The sequence below is a fragment of the Cupressus sempervirens genome, chromosome 8, assembly GCF_028749045.1.
Source record: "Cupressus sempervirens isolate cs-2001-9-10 chromosome 8, ASM2874904v1, whole genome shotgun sequence".
Taxonomy (NCBI): domain Eukaryota; kingdom Viridiplantae; phylum Streptophyta; class Pinopsida; order Cupressales; family Cupressaceae; genus Cupressus; species Cupressus sempervirens.
The window spans coordinates 418,880,228-418,903,219 of record NC_143125.1 but is presented as its reverse complement, the minus strand read 5'-3'; the positions used below and the strand labels follow the sequence as shown (position 1 = coordinate 418,903,219).

At 34.4% G+C, this 22,992-nt stretch overlaps 1 protein-coding gene across 2 annotated transcripts; it reads left to right on the top strand.

Annotated features, from left to right (window-relative positions):
• Window positions 1-17,617: 17,617 nt before the first annotated feature.
• Window positions 17,618-22,910, top strand: LOC149543024 (pentatricopeptide repeat-containing protein At5g39350-like). 2 transcript variants are annotated; one of them, XM_089797954.1, is made up of 3 exons: window positions 17,618-20,163; window positions 20,838-20,888; window positions 22,298-22,910. In XM_089797954.1, exon 1 carries the CDS (start codon window positions 17,665-17,667, stop codon window positions 19,633-19,635), a length of 1,971 nt encoding a protein of 656 aa, XP_089654080.1. In that variant the 5' UTR covers window positions 17,618-17,664; the 3' UTR covers window positions 19,636-20,163; window positions 20,838-20,888; window positions 22,298-22,910. The 2 variants fall into 2 exon arrangements, with proteins under 2 accessions (XP_089654080.1, XP_089654081.1); XM_089797955.1 differs by lacking the exon at window positions 20,838-20,888 and having other exon boundaries at window positions 17,618-19,102.
• Window positions 22,911-22,992: the final 82 nt, after the last annotated feature.

The following is a 22,992-nucleotide window of genomic DNA, read 5'->3' as shown; positions in this document are numbered from 1 at the left end:
TGCAAGTTTGAGTCATGAAGCACATGTCACTCAAGAATTGGGTGACTCAAGCATTTCTTCTTGATCTCCCATAGGGACAACTAGAACTAAGATTCTAAAGTAGACATCTTACATCAATTCTAGTCAACCAGAAGGAAAGATTCATATCAGTATTCAAAATACAAATGGATCACTGAGTGTCTAAGAAAATTCAAGACCTTACCGAGCTAGGTTGAGTTGCGAGACCCTATCGAGCAAGTTCGTGAGTAACTTAGTCATTGTGTGGACACCAAGTCATGGATGACTCTGTTGAGAAATAAGATTGAACTGAGTGGAAGATAGTCTATCATTGAGAAAGTGAATGTACCAAGCATTTATGATGATTGGTAAGTGAAATTTTTTCAAAAGGAAGAAATCAAATTCATTTATCACGATGAATTTTCCAAGAGCTATATGTGAAGAGTGATTTCTATGAATCCATGCGATCTGTGTGATTTGTTGTTGAATTCTTCTATGTTTTCATAAACCCTACCAAGCATGACATCCTCCAACAAAAAAACTAAGAAGGGATCCAAGATGTTGGTTTGAGGAGTTGATCGAAAGGCACTAGACTTCAAGTTAAGTTCGATAGTTGCGGAAACACTTGATCCAACTGTAGCTTAGTCACAAATTCCACAAAAGGTACTACTGATTAATGATATTTTCTTGCATTTTCACTATTTGATTCAAGACATTAGAACCGTAGAGATGGATGAAACTTTGGAAAAGTTGTGTGTGAATGGTGCATTGAAACTTGAGCATGAACACTTGGAGACCAAAGGTTTAACCCACATTCCACATATGCCCCAAGACTTCTAGATAAAATGGATAAGGTTTATCCTTAATTGTGTACACAATGGGAAGCTATGGTTCAAGCAACCTATTCTCATAATGAAGAAAATGATTCATCGAATCATAGGGCTCCCAATGCTGACCAAGGCAAATACTACCAAAACCCTAAGTCGGGTAGAATTGGAAAGCAAAACTCTTGTTGAATGCGATTGAAGAGGTATGAAGATCAGTTGTGTAGCTAACATGGAGCTAAAGTTTAGAATTCATGTGATAGCACATAAAATCTATAGCTCCAATCATCTTAACAATGTATCATGTGAGGCAGTTGATTTGGCTCTCAAGGTGTTGAAGAACAACATGTCCTTCAACCTTGCTGAGCTAATGCCAAACCAATTCAACAAGAATATGGAGAGCATTAGGACTTCGAAGAATAACCCATGTAAGTTTGGTTCACTCTTAACTTGTTTATTCTTCTTTGTGAAAAAGTTTTTCCCTTCAAAAGGTACAGTCGTATGGAGAAAAGATATACCAGTACTATATCATATCAAAGAGTATATAGCAGAGATGGGTGAGAATTATGTCAGATATCATGGATAATTATTTTGATTCATTCAAGGAAAATATGAATAATAGATTTAGAATTCCAAAGAAACTTATAAAAGATTACAAGGATGATGTTTATTTTATGGTAGACTATGACAAGGTATACATTCAAGATATCAAACCTAGAGCAGTGTAGGTTAAGCCTCTAAGCTATGAGGTAACATTGATGACACCAAGGACATCATTGAGGCACTATTGAATGAACTTGTAGATCCTAAGGCTACATATTTTGGTTCATATGATGAAGCCAAAGCCAAAATAGAACTTGAAATAAAGCTTCCTCAAGTAGTCAACAAAGGAAAGAAGAGGATAGAAAAATTGAGACAAGCTAATTCTACTCTCCTATTAACAGAAGGTAAAGGAGATGATGTGGAAGAAGATGATATAGAAGATGAGGTAGATGAAACTAAATTGGAAGAAGAAGAGCCAATCAAGAAGAAAGGTAAGGCTATCATAACCAGACCTACCTACCAAGTCATCTATTGTAGTACTCACTAGAAGAACATCTATAAAGAAATTGAAATTAGGTGAAGAAGCATAGGATGTTATTTTCAAATGGCCTCCACCTACATTTCAAGAAAAACTAAAAGAGATTGATTTTGGAGTTGGCATGGAAAACTTTAAATCACTAAGACATGAGACTAGGAACATCGAAGAGAAGAGACAAGTTGAAGACATCATTATGTCCAAGTTAGGTAAATGGAAATATTCACTTGATCAACTTGCACAAAAAATTCCCAATGAATTGATGGAAATAATCAAGCCAAGATGGAAACATGCTAAGAAAACTGTAAAGAATATATATGAATAGACTCTGAGAAAACTCATGTCGATTCTTAATGACAAAGAAGTAAAAGAGTAAATGAAAAGGAACGAAGAGAAACTTACTCTAAAATTTAACACTTGCTTGATACTAATTAATGACATTGAACATGTGGTGAAGAATACCACTACTACATGGAAGAATATATGCAATCTTCATTAGAATAGTGATTTTTTTGTTCATGTTAGTGATAAAGATGATGATGAAGATGAAAAGGAATAAAAGGGAAATGATGAAGAAGAAGAAACAAATGATGTTAATTCAGATGATGAGGAACAAGAACATGAAGTTGCTGAGGAGAATCTCATTGAGATTCAAAGCATTGAGGGAATTGACCCTGAGAAGATTGTAGCAACAGTTATGGCCTCATTTCCTCACTCTCTAAGAAAATATTTAAAGCCATCAAGCTTAGAGAAATCTTTTGTCAAGTTGATTGTGACAATCACTGCGATTCCAAACACCCAAAAAATATTTGCACCTATTCAACTAAGTAGTACATTGATCGAAGCAATCAACACTTCATCTACAAAGTAGTCAATGCTTCCTCCTTCATTAGATTTGGCTACTCAATAACTAGGTATTTCTACAATTAGTGCAATAACTACTTTACTTGCTAGTCCTTCTATTTCCACTATTGTTACAATCCCTAGTGTACAAGTAGTTAGTACAAAGACAGCTGAGAGAAAGCCTCAACTAAGTACTAAGGTTTCTAGAAAAAGTAAAGATAAAGAAGAGGACATTAGTCTTGATGAGGATATAGTTATCCTAAATTGGGATATCTCTACTCTAAATCCTGATCAAATGCACATAGTAGGTAAGCTATTACAGAAGAAAGCTAAGCAACAAAGGCCTAGAAAGGAGAAAAATAGAAAAAACCAAGTGCTAGAAGATGCAAAGAACATACTTGTAGATGCACTCAGTATCGAGGTTGATAGTACACAACCTATTTTGGTTCAGTTAGCAGAAGTTGTTTAGAAATTTAATGAAGATTTGAATGAGGAAGAAAAGTTGTTGCAAACAGCAGAGAATAAATTTGAAAACAAACTATTGGAATTAGTTGCATAGAAAATTGCAATATATCAAGTAGACTTGTCTACCATCCTCAACTCATTGGAAACCTCTGCCAATAATGGTACTTCTCTATTTAGTAAATTATGTGATACATCTATCTTTACTCAAGAAATCAAAGATAAACTTTCCAAGATAGATGAAGATTCAAAGGAAAGTTCACACTAGTTGTCTCTTGACCCAAGCTATAGTTCTGCTCATTACAAAAAGATCAGATTTCTTACTAATGTGAAAGAAAAATTATAAAGGGAAGAAGCCAGGATTAGGGCCACACTTGTAGACATTCAAGGCATGATTCTTCCAAAAATGGATGCATTGCAGAAACACATTTCACATGCCAAAACTCTCATCCATGACAACAACTTCTCCATAGTTGATCACATGATGGAGTTATTAGTAGAAGTACATATTGCATTACATGCAAGCAAAGTGTTACAAGAAAACTGGGGCAAGACAATGCCATTGATTTTAAAAGTACATTCTGATTTTTTCTCACAGTTTGACATTACCATGTAGCATACACTTTTGGCATTTAAGTCAAAAAGGGGGAGAATATGTGATGATGCAATAAAGGAGTAAAAGATGAGAAGAGAAGATGTAATATAAGAGACATGATATATGTATATAGTAGGTAAAGTAAAGTGTGTGTGTGTGTGTGTGTGTGTGTGTGTGTGTGTGTGTGTGTGTGTGTGTTGGGGGGGGGGGGGGGGGGGGCAACATCACAATATTACACATATTCATGTACATATATTCAGAAAACATCTCTTACAAAAGCAATTTTGAAAAATCTCAAAAACAAAGTATAAGACACAAGATGGAGACTAAATATTGTTTTGAACTTGAAATTTTGAAAATTTAGTTTTGATTGATAAGTGTTTTTGTCACTAATGCCAAAGGGGGAGATTATTGACATTACAATCAAGTTTGTTTATTAGTGACACACACACTTAATCAAATGGTTAGTAGCTACCAAGCTTATCTTGTAGTTTTATAGTGTTAACCAAGTAATCAGGCTCTACCAAGTTCTACAGTTGCTACCAAGTTCTAGGAACAATATTCAGTTTGCACTGAGCAATATCTACCATGTTGGTGATTATCAGTGTAAATTAAGCTTCATAATATTTACCGAGTTTCTCATTGCAAATTGAGCTCTCTACTATTTACTAAGTTCATAGCTTCAGTGATGTGAATCTAGTGTTGACCAAGCTATGCAGTAACAACCAAGTGATTTAGTTTATACCAAGCTCACAGTGATAGTGTTGACCAAGCTATGTAGCGTCAACCAAGTGATTTAGTTTATATGTTGAGTTTCATAGTGTTCACCAAGTCACCAGTGCTAACTGAGTTCAGACTACTTGGAAGTGATTAGTATGAACTGAGCTTCTACATCTACCAAGTGCATGACAATGTCGAGCATTGACAATGGTTATCGAGTATTAGAACTTCACTGAGTATGTCTTTAGAACTCGAGTACTAGCAGTTGGGCCAACTTTATGTATTTTGGTGAAACTTGTATTGTAGCCAACTTTGATGAATTGTAATTTGGATTGGTATATATATATATATATATATATATATATTTTTTTTTTTTTTTTTTTTTGAATTTTTAGAAAGAGCTCAAGCTGTTTGAATTTAGATAGTGCTCCTATAGGAAAGATAAGTCATGATAAGACAAGACCATAGAAAGGTATGCTCAAAGATGTTGATAGGGTGATGAAAGGGAAATGATAGTAGGAAGAATATATGGAGGATACGAGTTCATGTATAGAAAGGAGGTGTAAGCTTTAGAGGATTTCATGTGGGTAGCTAAAATATTGGACAAGATCAACATTGACACACACCTTGAAGGGTATTGGAACAATGGAGGAATCATGGATGAAATAGCTTGAGATTTAGATGTATGAGGTGGTAGAAGAGATTTGGAAAAAAGTGGAGTGGAAGGCTTTGGAATATTTATAGAAATATTTTTGGAAGAAGATGGAATGGAAGCCTTCGGAAGTTTGAATGTCAACTTTGAAGTATTCTCAATATTCAAGTCTTTTAAAATAGACTTGGGAATCCATATAGCTTTAGATTTTCCTCGTTCTTTGGGTGCTTGAGAGTGCATTTCTTCAATGATGGATTTAGGAACCCACATTTTCTTTGATTTAGCTCTCTTAATAGTGGACCTTTGTAGTCTCTTTTGTGCATTCTCCTTCTTAGCATTCACATGTCGATTAGATGGGACATAGTGATCTTTCTTTTTCAATAGATTCTTATGTTTATTCTCACTTCCAAAGGACTTGGGATTTGTGGATGAATAAGGATGATATGACTGGTTTAGATGTATAGATGGGTGAAAAGTCATCAAGGATGAGTGTCTTTGTTGATCTTGAGGTATGATGGGAGAGCTAGGAGTGGAAAGTGTAGGAGATGAAGGAACATAAGGTCCCAATATAGATGGAAGGTTTGAAGGCTTTAGCTTAGATGGATAAGGACCAAGGATAGATTTAGAAGATGCAAAGGGATAGTGAAAAGGGACATCAACATCTTTATAGTGAGCAACATAGTCAAAGCCATCAATAGACTCAAGAGTACCTTTCATAGGAACAACATTTTTAATAGAAGCACTTGAAGCTTGAGCACAATTTTGAAGTGGATGTGGAGAAGTAGAACATGATGGGATGCTTTGATCTTGACAAGTAGCTTTGGATAGCATATGAAGAGAACTTTTCTCATAATTTTCAGTAAGCTCAAGGGAGATAATAGAAGTGATATCTTCATCATACTGGGGGGGTGGACAAGATATAGGATATGGAGGGGAAAAATATTGAAAGAGATGAAAGGGTGCTTGATCTTGATCTTTCTTGAAATTTATAGCTTTTTCTTTTTGAGAGTCCTCTTGACATGGAGCCACTTCCAAGGACAAGGGAGAATGAAGAGTGAATGGAGTAGTGTTTGGATTAGGCATAGCAGTGCATGAAGGTTGAGGATGTTTAGGATTAGTAGCATGGAAAAGGTTTGCAGCCAAGTGAAGGTTAGCTTGAGTTTCTTTTAGAGGTAGCCCTTGAGGATACACATAGTCAATGTGGAAAGCATTAGGTTCCTTTTTTGATAGAGGCATGTTGGAAAGCTTTGAAGTGTTGGGAGATGCATGAGTGTTGAAAGAAGTGGAAGATGTAATGGAGCTGCTACTAGACATAGGTTCATTAATGTAATCTTGCTCAAGAAAAGTATCCTCATCGCATGAATCATTAGAGGTATCAATAATTCCATTATCAATAAGATCTTGGATTTTATTTTTTAGCTCAATGCAATTTGAAGTACTATGCTCATTATGTTGATGATAAGCACAATAGATATCCAAGAATGGGTTTCCATATGAGCTAGACTTAGGTAACATGATGATCTTATTGCTAAGAAGTTTTTGCAAAGTGTCATCATAAGAATCTTCCAAGGGAGTAAAATTTCTTTCAAAAGTATGTCTAGAGTCCTTTGGTTGCTTCCCAAGTGAATAGCATGCATTCATGTCTTCATCATTATCTTGGTCAAAGATAGGTCCATCATGAAATTTTAGCATAGGCTCAAAGGAGGTATCACTTGCTTGTTCTCTAAAGAGGTCTTTAGATCTAGAAGATGAAGACATTTGATGTCTTGAAGTAGAGCATGTAGACCTAGAAGAAGAGGATGACCTCAAAGAAGGTGACTCATATGCATGTAAAGACCTTAAGTAAGATTCATGTAATGATGCAATCTTCTCCTCTAACCTTTTCTCAAGTTTAGACTTCATTTTTGTCATGCGCTTAGAGAAATGAAGGTAAGAAAGATCATTTGTCTCTTCTAGTTCTTTGTATTGTGCATATAGATCTTGAAACTCTTTAGTGACATGGAGGATATCATGATCATCTAGATTTGGTTGAAGTTTGGTAGCACAAGATTTTAATTCCATAGTGATAGATGCAAAGCCAAGCATAAAATAGCCTAGAAGATAACTTGATGTTGAAACTATAGGAGGTAGAGTGTTCACTTGCCAAGATAGTAGAGAGAGATTAAAGTGACTTGTCAAACAATATGTCCAAGAAACTTACGACATGAATGAATCAAGTCAATAGCTAGGCAAGATGCCCAAATAGCCAAATAAATAGAGCAAGCAGGCTGACAAGTGAACAACTTTCCCAACCCAAGAGTGTAGTCAAGAAATCAAGGTAACCATTTTAGCAACAGGATGACTAGCAAGCACACATAGACCATGAAGAAAAAAAAGACCAAGAGCACTAAGACCAAAGAGTCACTTTAAGCATGTTCAAGCACTAAAGACATATAAAAGAAAAGTCAAATGATGAAACCCCCCTTAGCAAGCAACACAAGAAAATGTTTGCATTTGATGTTTTGACTTGGTTGACAAAGTTTGACAATAGTTGATAGCATAGCAAGTTTGATGTTCAAAAAAAATTTCTTTCCAAGCAAGATAGTGACACATGGAGTAGTCTTCAAACAATCAAGCAAGGGACAAAGCAACCTTGCATGATACAAGCATATGTGACGTCTCAAAAGAATTTCCTAGAATTATCGTCATGTGTATGTTCAAAAGATTTTCACAAGTATACCACATTCGAGAACACATCAAGCAATATCTACCTAGAAGTCATGGTTCATTACTCAACAACTTGGCCCACGCTTGATGCTCCTTTGCCTCACACCAAGTGGTTGCCCACAAGAGATATTGGCTTTGTCATGGAAATGCCATAAGCATAACCAAGGGAACACATATGGTGAGTGTAAATCTTGGGGTGATCCGGGTAGTCCACTAGGATCAATCCTTGCACCAAGAAGTTGAGCGGCTAAAAAAAAGGTAGTTACTAACTTAGAGTTTTTAGATCGGGCTTCCGTTCATAGTGTTCCTCTTGCTCCCAATTATGGGACACCTCACCTTGCGATGAGTAACTGATCTCGCGATCACAAGAGTACCTTAAGCATTCTTGCCTAGTGATCTCCCTATGGTCGAAATCCCATAAGCGATCACACTAGACGAAGATAAACACTACGTCTACCAAGGTTTTGTGTCCTTGATAGCCTTGAGTTTATAGTGGGTTGGAAGAGCCAGGTAATCGGCTTGTTCCCACTTGGGTCGTTCCTCTCAGGTTGTCCGAGAGCAGGCCCTCTAAAGGATTCTAACTACACAAAGTGGATCAAATTTTGGAAGTCAAGATTTCTGGTTCACCACAAGGGTGAAGAGCATACTCTCCTATTCCAATCATTTTCTCCCAAACACGCCAAGAAGATTTAGTTACCCCTTGCTTTTGAAACCAAATGGCAAGTCAAGATTTCTGATTCACCACAAGGGTGAAGAGCATACTCTCCTATTACCAAAAGACTCCAATCACAAGTTTTATGTGCCTATGAAAAATGAACAATTATTCAATGTCACACATGAAAACAAAAAAGCAAGAAATTTGGGTTTTTATGCTTTGGGCAGCCCTGCAAACAATCGTTAGTAGCCCTTGTGCATTTGAAGCTTTGACATGCGTTCTTTTTATGCAATGTTTCAATTTTTTTCACAAGGATGGCAACCTGAAATCACAACTTGTTAGCAAAAAAAGTTAGTGTGAAATAACATAAAAATCTGCAATAAAAAGTGGTGAGTTGCTTCAAAAATCTAATTTATCTTCCAACCAAGAACATGCAAAGAAAGTGCAAGTTAATCACAAATGCTTTCATTTTTACTCTTTGGTTTTGACCTAGTCAACAATATTGGACTTGTTTGCTATGATTTCGTATCCAAAAATGAAAATGAAAAGAAGAGACCCTTATCAAAAATCAGAGAGCTTTCCAAAAATGCAAGAAATTTTAAAAAATCTCTTCATTTTCTCCCTAGAGATTGATTTTGTCAAAACAGGTCAAATTTATCAAATCGAGTTTTTGATCCTTAATACGATCTCAAAATTCAAAACACAAAGAAAGAACCCCCATTAGAATTGAAAAACCTTTCTGAAAATGTAAGTTTTTTAAAAAAAATCGCTGATTTGCGATCAGAAACGACTTTTTATGAAAAACAAAGAAAAACTCATAACTCTCGAAAATCATGTCCAAATGCCCTGTAAATCGGACTGAGACATTTTGAGCATATATCCAACCTGCAAAAAAAATTTCAAAACCAAACTCCAAGCGGTTTAAAAGATATGATCAAATCTTTAAACCAACTAAGTTTTTGGCCTTCAAACCAATTTACTTATGGCTTGGCCTTAAAACCAAAGTGATAATTCTACAAAAGCATTTGATTAGACCCAATATGCTGCTATAAAAAAACTAGAGATAAGAAATGAAAGCAAATGGAGCTAAAAATTTGATTCAAGCCCCACGGTGGGCGCCAAAAATGTACACTCGAAAGTGTCCCACTCTAAACCCTTCTATCCAAACGATTCCATGAGTTGGAATGCTTGGATGCCGGCTTAGAGCTCCCTATCCATGGAGTGCAAGAGAGTATATTTCAAGAATAAGAAAGCTCTCAGATGAGCCTTAGAGATACTCTTCTTGCTAGTAAACCATGCAATGGGAGGTTCCAAAGACAAGATGCAAGAATGCAAATGTCCCAAGGAGTTCCTCAAGGATGCAATGCAAATGAAGATTAAGCTAGAATGAGAATGTCAAATGCAGCTATTCTAAGCATGGATGAGAGTGTTACAATACCAAATATTAAGCTATGTGAGATTAAGCTACATGTAAAAATGAAATCTAAGCTAAGATGCTATGGTATGAGAGAATGTAGACAAGAAATAGAAGTTCTCCACAAAGCTCCAAAGAAACCTGTTAGAAAACCTGCAGCATAACAATATTCAAAATGAGGATGGATTGATTGAGGGGGAAAGCTCTCTCCCTTTTAAAGATGTATGGACGGTGGAGATCAAGATGAAGATGGTGGATGATCAACGGTGGAATTCGAAAATAGGAGTGATCCATGTGCACACACAAATCAACCAATAGAATAGAAGTTGACTTGTCATATAAGACAAAAGTCACAAAGCCTTTTCTTTTAATTGCAAAATAGAAAAAGGACTTTATGTGTGCACTTTAAGTGGGTTATAAGAATGGGGTCTTTTATTTAATTAAAAGGGGACATGTTCTTTTAATCAAATAATGAACTTAGGATAGCATTGTCAAACTATAGGTTATAATCAAATAAATTGATTATTAGCAATTTGGTCTAGGTAAATGATTAAATTAATTTAGCCAAAATGCTGAGAAGGGGGCTAATAGTCTAGATGACCATTTTTAGATGATTACAGGTATATATGTAATGTATTGTATCACATCCAAAAGGAAGTAAGTAAGAATGGTATAAAGTATAAAGAGCAGAAGTGTGAAGTAAAAAAGGCTACAAGTAGTATAAGGAGCAACAAAGATGTATTTGTCACAAGAAGGTGATCATTACACTACAAAGGAATCTCATTTAGCAAATCAGAGATCAGCCATTGGTTCACCCTAATAGGTGGAATAATTAAATCCTTTCACAAGGTAGACTTAATAGTCTTTTGTAAATCTCTTTATCAAATGCATACTTCATTGTATGTTTTATAAATCCTTTTACAAGGTGTTCTTAGTACTCCTTATTGCTCCTAATAGGGCTGATCATTAGAAGCGATCGTTGTAAGCCTTAACAGGCGAACTTTATACTATAGTACTAAAGCTTGTGGGTATCATCCCCACCCTAGTTTTACTTTCTATTTGAAAGCTTTCTGGGTCAACATACTGTGTGTCAAAGTGTTATGAATGTATTTAATGTTTTTAGTTTTTCATGCATGCAATTAGATTAGAATACACATGAAGGATTAATTGGTGAAATAAGAATAAGTTTTATTAGTTCCTAATTCACCCCCACCCCGACTTAGTAACCTTGTCTATCTTATATTTCCAACAAATTAAATCCTTTAACAGGGTCACACCCAACAATGTGTTTTGTAACCTTTAGCAAGGTTCGCTCCTAACATAGCCCACTTTAGAAGAATGAAATAGTGGTAGCATGTTACATGGTGTTTTTTCTCACATTGGGTTTCCACATTAAAACTTGGTGTCAAACATTTGTGTGCATGTTTGTTATGTGTTTTTACTACTTACTATTTTAAGTTTGAAGTTTATTATCAACTGTAATATTATTCTACTAGTTAACACATACTAAACATAAAGCTGAGATGGAGTGAATAAGTTGAATGGCAATGAACAATTTTATTTGATATGTTGTTCATGAGTTTGATTAAGTTCGTTGGAGTTGTTAAAAGTTGATTTTATACATCTAGACCGAAGGATAACTAATTCATCTCCCCTCTTAGTTATTTTAAATATTCTAACAATGAAATAGTGTTTAAAATAAATCATGTATCTGGCAATTGTATTTCCATGTTGTCTCTTTTGATTAGGATCATATAGATCATAATATTTTTTTAGCTATCCCAAATTTCCATCTTTAATGATCACGATGTCCATCCTTCCTAATTTTATCCTCCAACTTTTCCTCTTCTTCTCACTGCTTGGCTTTGGTTGGTCTTGGGGCATACATATTTGCCCTCTCATTTTTTATGTCTCAACTTGTACATCCTTCTCCTCATTATGATTCTTCTCAATCCTAGGCTTCTTCTTAGGGCCTAGACTCTATGCAAATTACATTACCCACTTTGATATTTTAGGTGATTCTTCCACTTTCTCTTGTTTGATCTCAGTCTTCAAAATTACTGGCAGCTTAGTCTATGCCACGATGGGCTTAACAACATATGGTGAAGTCCTAGTAGACCTCCTTATAAACATTGTAGGTGTGGGTTGTGCATGAGTAATTTTCACTTCTTCTTTTGCAAGTGACTACTTTTCTATAATAGTAGGTGTGAAACTTGTGAAGTGCTAGCTGATGTAGGAGTGCTAGATGAAGCATCAATATCAAGTGGTTTAGAAAAATAATATTATATTATTCACTAGCTTTCATCTCAAATGTTGTTTGCTTAGCTTCCACAAACTCCTCATTTTTCATGCCAGAGTCTATGATCCTTTGATCAATATTTTTATCGACTTTTCTCTTAATATATTTTATGTATAACTAATTTCTTACTTCACTATACTTCTCTTCATAAGTTCCCCATCTAGGGAATTCTTCATCTTTCTTCTTTTCAAAATAGCTTGTGCATAAGTATCCAACATTTTCTTTGTCACCTCATAACTCATAGGTTCAATGAAAAGTTTCCTAGGATCTACAACCTCCATACATATAAAATCCATTTCTACCATAAAATATACCCCATCCTTGTACTTCTCAACAATTAAACTAGGAATTCTGACCCTTTTCTTCATTTTGGACTGAAAGGATTTTATCATCTTAGAAATATCCTATGTACTTATGTCAATAGGTTGCTTCTTGAAGTAATATGTGACCAATTCCATTGTTCACTTATTAGTGGTCCACTCATAGTTTAGCATACTAGGAAATCTCTTAATTACATGAAAGAAAATATAGGTTATCAATTATCCAAATCTAAATCCTATGTACTTGTCCTTCTTTATCCTATTAATGTTGTCCATAAATTGTTGCTTTAAGAATCTCACATGTTCACTTTTTGCTTCTCTATAGTCATTTTGTGTGCATCATGAATGAATCCAGCTAATACTTCATTGTCTCTTGAACTATAATTCATTTTATACCCATTAATATTTCTAATTAACCTTACATCAATTTGCTTGATCTTGTTTAACATTATTCCTCTACCATTCAAACATGATTTACTATTCCACTGTACCAGTTTCTTTACATTCTTCTCATTTATTGGTACACTTCCCTTGTTGCTTAAACCAATCACTAGGTGATTTAAGTGATTTTTTATTATGACTGGTATGTCTCTAACCCAAAACATAATGTCATATATTCAATGCATTATAGTTCTAAATCATTCATCTTGATCAAACTCCTCATAAAATTAGTATTTTGTTATGTTCAACTGTTCTAAGTTCTCATACCCTTTCTTAAATATTAAATTATTATTGTAAACCTTACTCATATCTTTGTCTAAAATCCTATTTAAAATTTGAGAAAATGGTCTCATAGGATCATCTCCCAAAGACATGCAAGGATGTTTCTTAAAATGATACCTTGGTCTTTCTCTCGCATCACAAAAAATTGTAGTTTTTATTTCTATAGTTCAATTCCAAATGCAAAATAATTAATAACCTTGTGGATTGGTTAAATACCTTTACTTCATAAATTAGGGATTTTCAAGAAAATCTCTTCAAATCACTTTCAAATGCTCTAAATCTCCTTTGAACATTCTTACTAAGTCTCTTCTCTCCTTAATCTATCAAATGGTGACCAAATGACTTGATTTTAATCCTTAAATCCTCACAAAAAAATGGGTCTTCATTAAATGCATAAGAGTGTACATTCAAAAAGTCATTCTTCAATCCACTAAGCTATAATTCTTCCATGACCTCACATATGTGAATACATTTTTCTCTGGTCTTAACCATAGTATTAGGACATCCATTCCAAGCTACCATTAATTGCATGGAACTTAGTTCCACCATCTAGGGGTCTGATGATTATCTGATGTAATATTCCTTTATTTCAGCTTGTTAAAATGATTGTTCAATTTAATGCAGGGGGTTCAATACTTGGTATTGTTCCCATCTTATTCTTAGATGTTTCTTTTGCCTTTTCAATCCATACTTTAGTGTTTTCTAGCGCCCTTTCTCTAACAAATGTTTTATCAATTCTTTCTACTTGCTTTCCCTTTAGAATCTCATTCCTTCTTGTATTGATGTTCATGTTCCTTCTAGAATTGGGTGACCTCATGTTCAATGATCTCACATAGAATGTTCTCATATTGTTTACAAAACGATTGAATCTACAAAATCTTGTTGCATGTCCTAAGTTTTTGCAATTATAGCATGTCATGACTTTATTTCCATATCTAGGTCCAAATTGATTAGTGTGTAATCTGCAATCTCTAGCAAAATGTCCAAAGTTGTTGCATTTATAACAAAACTCCATTTTTAGTATGTTGTTTACTCCCAAAGGTCTACTTGTTGCATAATTAGTCCTTTCATGCATTCCATTATCAAATCTAGGTTTCTTACATTCACTAGCTCTATGAATATAAGATAAGTAATTATAACAATAACAAGAAAATGGTTTAGAAAACTTACCTATGCAATCATTCTTCAAGTGTCCAAGTTCGATACATACAAAACATCTTCCATTGAATTGACTCTTTTGATCTCTAGCTTTCTTAGGCAGATTAGGTACTTGATTGATTTGACCTAAAGTTTGATTAGAACCTTGTTGCTCATTATGCTCTTTAATGAATTTTGATTGCTTGGATGACTCACCTTCAAAATATCTATTTCCTATCATGTCTCCTACATGCCTTTGTGCCATGATTCAAGTTTCTTAGTGCGAGAATATAGCTTCTCAATTTGTTGTTTAGTTTTTGTAAGCTCTCCTTTTATCACACAATTATATTTCTCAAGTTTTGAATACGTCAATCTTGAATCTTCAAGTTCATATCTTACCTTTGAAAGTTGTGATTTTAGATTTGTATTCTCAGACCTAAGGTCTATATCAGCTTTATATCAAACTCATCTTCAACTAGGTGATCTCAAGTTCATGTCTCATAATTTCATTTTCCTTTTTAAGATTTGAAGTTGATTTAGAGTCCTTGATTTGACCATGTAACTCTTTCTATATCATTTTGGAGCTCTTAATTTGTTCTTTCAATTTCTAAATGGAATCTTGTGTATCCCTAAGCTTGATCTCCAATTTCTTTCTTTCATCAGTAATTGTATCAAGTTCCTCAACAATTGCTTCAAAAATTTTCTACAAGTGTTCTGAATCTATAGTGATCTTTTTCAAGCTATTAGACCTCCCATGAGTAACTATGATTTGATACCAATTGTTATAAATAGAGAATACTAAGGAGGGGAGTGCGGGGGGGGGGAGAGGAGTTGAATTAGTGTTCCACAAACTTTGGCACAACTATGGATATCATTAACAATATTTAAACTTGTATAGATGATCATACTGAAAAGTAAACACAAGCATAACATAATTAAACTCATAACACCATTATTTGTTAACTAGGGAAACCTTGGCCAAGGGAAAATCCTAGTGGGGATGCTACCCACAAAATGATCCACTAATCAAATGTATCTTGTGAATGATATTGACCTTGTTAGGAGTTTATTACATATGTATAGTGTTTTTGTCCTTTTTAGAAGGCTCAACCATGTTAGGAGTTGTTATTATAATACATAATACAAAGCTGAACCCACTACCCAAACATGCATACAAACTGTGCAAGTTATCTATAATATAGATATAAAAGACCTTTGACTACTATTGATATCTTCAATATTTATTTAGTCAATGTAGTTCATCTTCACACAATAATCATACAACTGCTATGATATGCTATGGATATCAATTTCCCATCTATACCAATCATACACAGTGCACATGTAAATATTATATCATTACAATACAATGTCACACTTCACTAAACAAAATGATAAGTCTTTTATATCAAAATCTTTGGTCCAATTGGCCTTGTGCTACCTCACATGTTATCAAATATTCAAATTGGGTTCTTCTACATGTGGGTTAACATCTAGGATGTCATCCCAACCTTGTCAAGTAATAATTTTGGCAAATAATTCCTTAACCAAATTGCCAATAATCTATTGTTTACCCTATTCAGTCCTATCAAACCTATCTATGGTAAACTGCCCATAACTCACCCAAAAACTAATATTACTTTCCATGGCCTTGAATGTGTGTACTACCTTCCTCTAAGCCACATAGCTTCATATTCTTCTAGTGAAGCTCACTAAACAAAACTCTCTAACTATTTCTCGTTGCTCTGCATTATACATAATCATTTTCTTACGTATATGCCAACACCAAATTTATCCTTAAGTTATGCTATCTCAAAATGAGGGATATGTTGTCATAAATGACAACTCTATCAACTACCCTTAGCCAAATTGCCAACATGTCAACTAAATGTCATCACTTGTTATGACATCTTGTGCATATAGTTCTACCGTGTGGCTTGTTGCTAAAAAAAAGGTGTTTGATTGTCTTTTGATGATTAATATCTTGATTGAAAACTTGGGGCATAATACCTCTTAGGAATATGTTGAATTATGAGGGTCGTATCCTTCTTAGTCAAATCTCTAGCAAAACAACTTTGAAGCTTTGACAATATCAAAGGGAACAAGCATACATGGAAACTATGGTACCTAAGATGACATTAGAAGCAAATAATGCATGATTGATGCCCTATAGCAAAGATGATCTTTCAAAGTCTAACATTTCTCGATAATTCTGAAAAAAAATACATTATCTTTAAATAGAAAAATAATAAACAAATTAACACAAACATGAATTAAATTGACTTATAATGATTAACATAAGAAAATTAATAGAATATATTTTGAATAAAAAAAATTCAAATCTATGACTAGATAATTTTTGTAATAAAACAAAAGTACATTTAGTTTAAGAATAAGAATAAAGTTAATTTTATAAGATTTAAAAAAGATTGAATAAATACATACAAGCAATTTGATTTCATAATAGAATCAATCTTTCAAAAAAAATGTGATAATAAAATTTATTTATATTATAATCATGAATATAAATCAATAAAATCTATTTTTACCTTTACAATCAAGTTTTACTACTAGATATATTTATATTCAATTTAAACATTACATATTAAGACTTCTTTTCTAAAATAAAAATTGATAAGATAGGACTTATTTTTCCACCACAAGTCAAATTGTGATATTGCTGTTAAGATTTAATGGTGATGTTTTTGAGTCAAACTCGCTAACCCATGTTTCATGAGTAGTGATTCACACAATCCATCTCTCATGAGAATAGATGGAACACTTAGCACTCATTGGATCTAGGTGATGCTCACATTTGTGAAACATGGGAGGTCACTCATGCCTCCATGCTTAAGCTCACATGACTTGCAACACCATTTGCAAAATCTTTTGTACCTTATGAACCATTCATTAGAAACTCTTTAAATTCATGAATTTATAAAATGAGATATTTTTCCATAAAGTCAGCTTGTAATATTTCTCACTTAAAAGTAGCTTGTCTCACTTATTTTGGACATGATTCTACCAGACGGAAGTCTTTTGGCACTGGAATTAATTGCTGGGTTTTGACTATAGAGGGGTTAAAATGCACCTGCATAACTAATTTGTTTGTATTTTTTAACAAATTAACATTCATATAAAAATTTATAATTAATTAATAAAAGTGCATTTATTGCTGGGTATAACTTGAGTTTGTAACCCCGGTTGTTATGTGAGGAAATTCAGCATTGGACAGAGAAATGCTCACCTGCATTGCCAAGATTACGCTTTCAGAAGGAAATCAGTTCCACTCTCTCATCACACACAGGATATTTTCATTTGCAACCCATACATTTTTCCAAAACACGCTTGTCAATATGTATGCCAAGTGTGGGAGTTTGGTTGATGCTCGCAGAGTATTTGATGGGATGAAAGAAAGAGATAGCTTCTCCTGGAATGTAGCAATTGCGGCTTACCAAAGACATGGGTATCCTCAGGAGGCATGGATCCTGTTTCAGAAAATGCAATCAACAAGTGTCCAACCTGATCCATTCACTTTCTCCAGCATACTCCCAGCCTTGGCCAAAATAAGAGCTTTGGAGCAGGGCATAGCCATTCATCGAAGCATAGTGGAAAGGGATTTTTTATCAGATGACGTAGTTGCAAATGCCCTGATAGACATGTATGCAAAATGTGGAAGTATTCAGCATTCACGGGAACTGTTCGACGAAATTCCCCAAAGAAGTGTGATTTCGTGGAATACCATGATTGCAGGGTACGCACAAAATGAGCTTGTTCAGAAAGCCTTGGAGATGTTCCAGCAAATGCAATTGGCAGGTCTAAAGTCAAACTCTGCTACCTTTGCTAGCATCCTCCCTGCCTGTGCCAAAATGGGAGCTTTGGAACAAGTTATGAATATCCATCAAATTATAATAAAGAGTGGGTTCTTGTCTTATGTCGTAGTTGTAAGTGCCCTGATAGACACGTATGCAAAGTGTGGAAGCATGCACAAGGCATGTCAATTGTTTGACAAAATGCCTCAAAAAAATGTGGTCTCATGGACTACAATGATTACAGGATATGTACAAAATGATGATGGTAAAAAGGCATTGGAAATTTTCAAGCAAATGCAATTTGCAGGTGTAAAACCAAATTCCACAACCTTTGCTAGCCTCCTCCCAGTTTGTACCAAAACGGGAGCTTTGGAACAGGGTATAGATATTCATGAGAGGATAATTGAAAGAGGATATACGTCAAATACTGTAGTTGTGAATGCCCTGATAGACATGTATTCAAAATGCGGAAGCATACTGAAAGCACGGGAACTGTTTGACACAATGTCTAGTCGAAATGTGGTCTCATGGACTGCAATTATTGCAGGATATGCCCAAAATGGGTTTGTTGAAAATGCCTTGGAGATTTTTAAACAAATGCAGAGGGCATGCGTAAAGCCAAACTCCACTACTTTTATTAGTATCCTCCCAGCCTGTGCCAAAATGGGAGATCTGGAACAGGGTATGTACATCCATCAAAGCACAACCAAAAGTGGATATTTGTCAGAGGTTGCAGTTTCAAATGCGCTGCTAGACATGTATGCAAAATGTGGAAGCGTACGCAAAGCACGTAGACTGTTCAATGACATGTCTCAAAGAACTGTGATTTCGTGGACTGCAATGATCTCTGCATATGCACAAAATGGTTTCTCCACAGAGGCCCTCAAACTCTTTGAACTAATGATAACCTCTGGAACGTACCCTAACCATATAAGCTTTGTTTGTGTTTTATTTGCATGCAGCCATGCAGGTCTAGTGGATGAGGGCTCTAAATACTTCAGTAGCATGAGTGGCACTTATTGCATTATGCCTACAATAGCTCATCATGTATGCATGGTTGACCTCTTCGGCCGCTCTGGCTATCTTGAGGAAGCTCTAAACTTTATAATAAAAATGCCAATTAAAACTCCGGTGGTCATGTGGATGTGTTTGCTTGGTGCTTGTAGATCACATAAGAATGTAGGGTTAGGAATATATACTGCATCTCTCCTTTTTGAGCTAGATCCTAAAAACGCTGCTCCTTATGTTCTTCTATCAAACATATATGCAGAAGTGGGCAGGTGGGTTGACGTTCAACAAATAAGGCGGATAATGAAATATAGAGGGATCAATAAAATGCCCGGATGGAGTTCGGTGTATGCCAATAAAATGGTAAATATGTTTTCGATAGGAGACTGATCGTACCTCACAGCAGATGTACCCAAAGTAGGACAAAATCGTTTTGCTAGATAATGGCAGCTGGAGCTGATGTCAATAAAATGGTACATATGTTTTCTATAGGAGACTAATCATGTCCTCAATTTCAGTAGAGGTACCCAAAGCCGCAGAAAATCTGGTTTGCTAGATTAAAGACATGTAATTTGGATTATTTAAATGAAAAGAATAATATAAAGAAAACGAATTATTCCTGTCACCCAAGGCAGAAAAGTCAGTAATCACATTTGGATTATTTAACATGTCTCCTGGATCAACTATTAGAGTTGTCAAAAGCCTTCAAGCATCTGTTCGTTGCCTCACTGCAACCAAATTCATATTCGGGGTCTAACAAAAGAATTTGCGCCGAGAAACCCCATAAGTGAAGCAAGCTTTAAATAGAAACTTGCAATTTAACAAGATGTGATGTGCGGTCATGGGAAGGAACGAGGGTCTAATTCCCGAGTAGATCATCTGCTTGACTTAATAGCATGCAGTGTGCATCACTGCCTGGTGGGTACATCTAATTGATCAGTCATTTGTTAAAATTGCTCTTCTATAATATCAGAGAGCTGTTCATAACATGTGCGATCATGGTATTTCCAACATAACTCTTCATTTGAGATAGTTACCGTGGCATCCTCTTCTTTGTGGGACACTTTACAACAAACACCCACATTTTAAGAGATATGTTGCTATAAATATAATCTAATCCATATAGCAGGCCTCGAATTTGATGGTCATATTGGCCGTTATCCCATTTTTGAACCATATATGACAGGTTAAAAATTTGTGCCGACAGAATAGCTGAATATTGTAATTTATTAATTCTTACAAATTTACAAAACAGTGAATTTATAATTTTAAATTAATATTCAATAATAAATTAATACCCTGTAGACTCTTTCAAAAATTTGTGTTAATTTTTTTATAAAACTGTTAATATGATACTTAAAAACGGTCAAGATTTATTATTTTTGGAAGGTGAAGTTTTATTCAGAAAGTTTTCTTATAAAATACTAGAAAATAGGAACCCCTACTTTATGAGGTGCAGTTGGAAAAAGCTCCACTAACTTAGGGAAAGATTCTGTCACTTGTCAACAACCTATTCCAAAATGAAATAATCCTGCCAATTTTTTTAGAAAGTAGTACAGTTCTTATTTATTTTTATTTGTGACCGACTGCAGGCTGCAAACAAAAAACAAAGACTCAAAGAAGAAGCCCAGTGAAAAAGACAGGTACCCTCTTTCCCAAATAATATTTTTAATTTTTTTCATTAATCTACTGTTATTTCAGAAAACACCAGGGCCTGAAATATTTGCAGTTTTTCTTTTCATTGTCTTTCCCTGTGAAATATTTTTAGTTTTTGAGACTTTTGCATTTGCATTTTGGTCTTTTGTCGGGGAGAATGTATTAGGCGCGGATTCTTTAAATGGGTCTGCTAGAATTTGGGACTAGATTAGATCCCAGTATTGACAATCCCACAAAGTTCTCAGGTTTTTTATTCGTTAGTTTTCTGATAGAATTCTCTGCTAATTATCTGATAGAATTCTCTGCCAATTAATGATATTAGATTTTCACATTGCTATTTCTGATTTTAATTTTGTGAATTTTTTAGTATCATTAGAATAAAAAGAAAATATGAAATATGTATATAGATATAGATGAAACCCAAATATTAACAATCCATAAAATTCTTAGCTTCCTTGTATGTTCCGTTCGAAGTATAATTAAATTTATAATTAACTTTCTCTGCTCCATAAATTTATTAGTTCCTTGTTCTGTCCTCCAAGATGTCATTACTTAATTAATTTTTTCAAGCAACTGGAATTTAAAATTTAAATATCAGGAGCCATTCTTTAACAGACTACCTTTAATTTAAACATCACAGTAGAAGCAACTGGAATTTTTATGTACTCCTTGAATCTTTTCAAACAGCCAAATGCTGATATTTAAAATTTGCAATCCACAAAAAGATCTGCGCCCTGGTTTAGGGTCCCTAGCAGCACTTGCTTAGATAAATTCAGGAGGATTCTTACCAAATCCTATATTATCTTTACCGATATTATTCTTTCATATTATCTAATTTTAGTGATAGATTAGGGCCGACTAGAATCAATTCGCTGAAAATTTCTTCTGTGATCGCTTTATTGAAATGTTAACTTACTCCTGATGCTTTGTATATAATTTTCTTTTGTCATGCTCAATTCTAGCAGATGCAAATGAAAATACTCGGATGTAGAAAACCTATGGATAGCTTGGAAGTTTGTCTGTATATTTTATGCATTTAGCAATAGTATTCTTTTGCATTAGTGGTCCCAGACTCCCATGAAACATGAAACTTTTACTTCTGGTGCAGGTTTTCTTGGACATTTAGATGCAATAGTGTAGGTTAGTTTATTAGGGAAATGAGATATTTGGCAATTAGTAATTTTAGGACAGATTTTGTATCTAATATGAGAAAAACAATATTCTTTAAAAGCATGTAAAGTAATTTATCTGAGCATTTGAAATGTTGGTTGCACAAATTTAGGGACTAATAGACAGAATTATGTGAATTTTAGAAGTGAGATGTTATTTAGTTTGTATGCTTTATATTCTAGTGATTGGGTTTTTTTTAAGTTGTTGTAGTCCCTGTTGTATGCAGAGAGCAGAAAAAAGATTTCCATTAAATTTCTCAAAGGAACTTACGGATGCAATGGAGACAAAATTTGGGACTGATAGAGTTATTGATTCTGAAAATATTACTAATGATACTTCTTACAACACTTATACATCGAGGGAGAAAAACTCTATTCTAAATGAAAATTCTGCAATGGATGAATTTGATACAATGAATGAAGCATGTCAAGGGTCAGTACACACTGATAATGAAAGTGAAAAGGGCTACTCAGGGAAAAAGCGAAAGGTGAATCTGAAAACAACTGACATGAAAGATACAATTCTTCAAAACAACAAACTAGTTGTTTCTACATTACAGCTTGCTGAAGAGGGCCACATGAAACGTCATGAAAAATACTATGCTCTGATGGAAAGGCGATTAAGTAGAAAAGAAGAAAATGCTAAAAAATTGATTAAATTGGAAGAACAAAAAGTCAAAGTGCAGATGAGCCTAGTTGCTGCCCTTAATTCTGTAGCTCAAGCAATGCTTAAGATTTCTGAATCATTTTCAAATAAAAAATGATTCAGCTTAACATTAGTTCTTGTTTAGGTTAAAATTTTATATGACATTTAGATAATGTTTTGTTTGACATTTGAAATCATTGCACTTGCTTGTCTTGTGCACTAGTTTCATGGAACACTCTGCTTGATTTTCATTTAAATATAAAATCTAGAATTAAA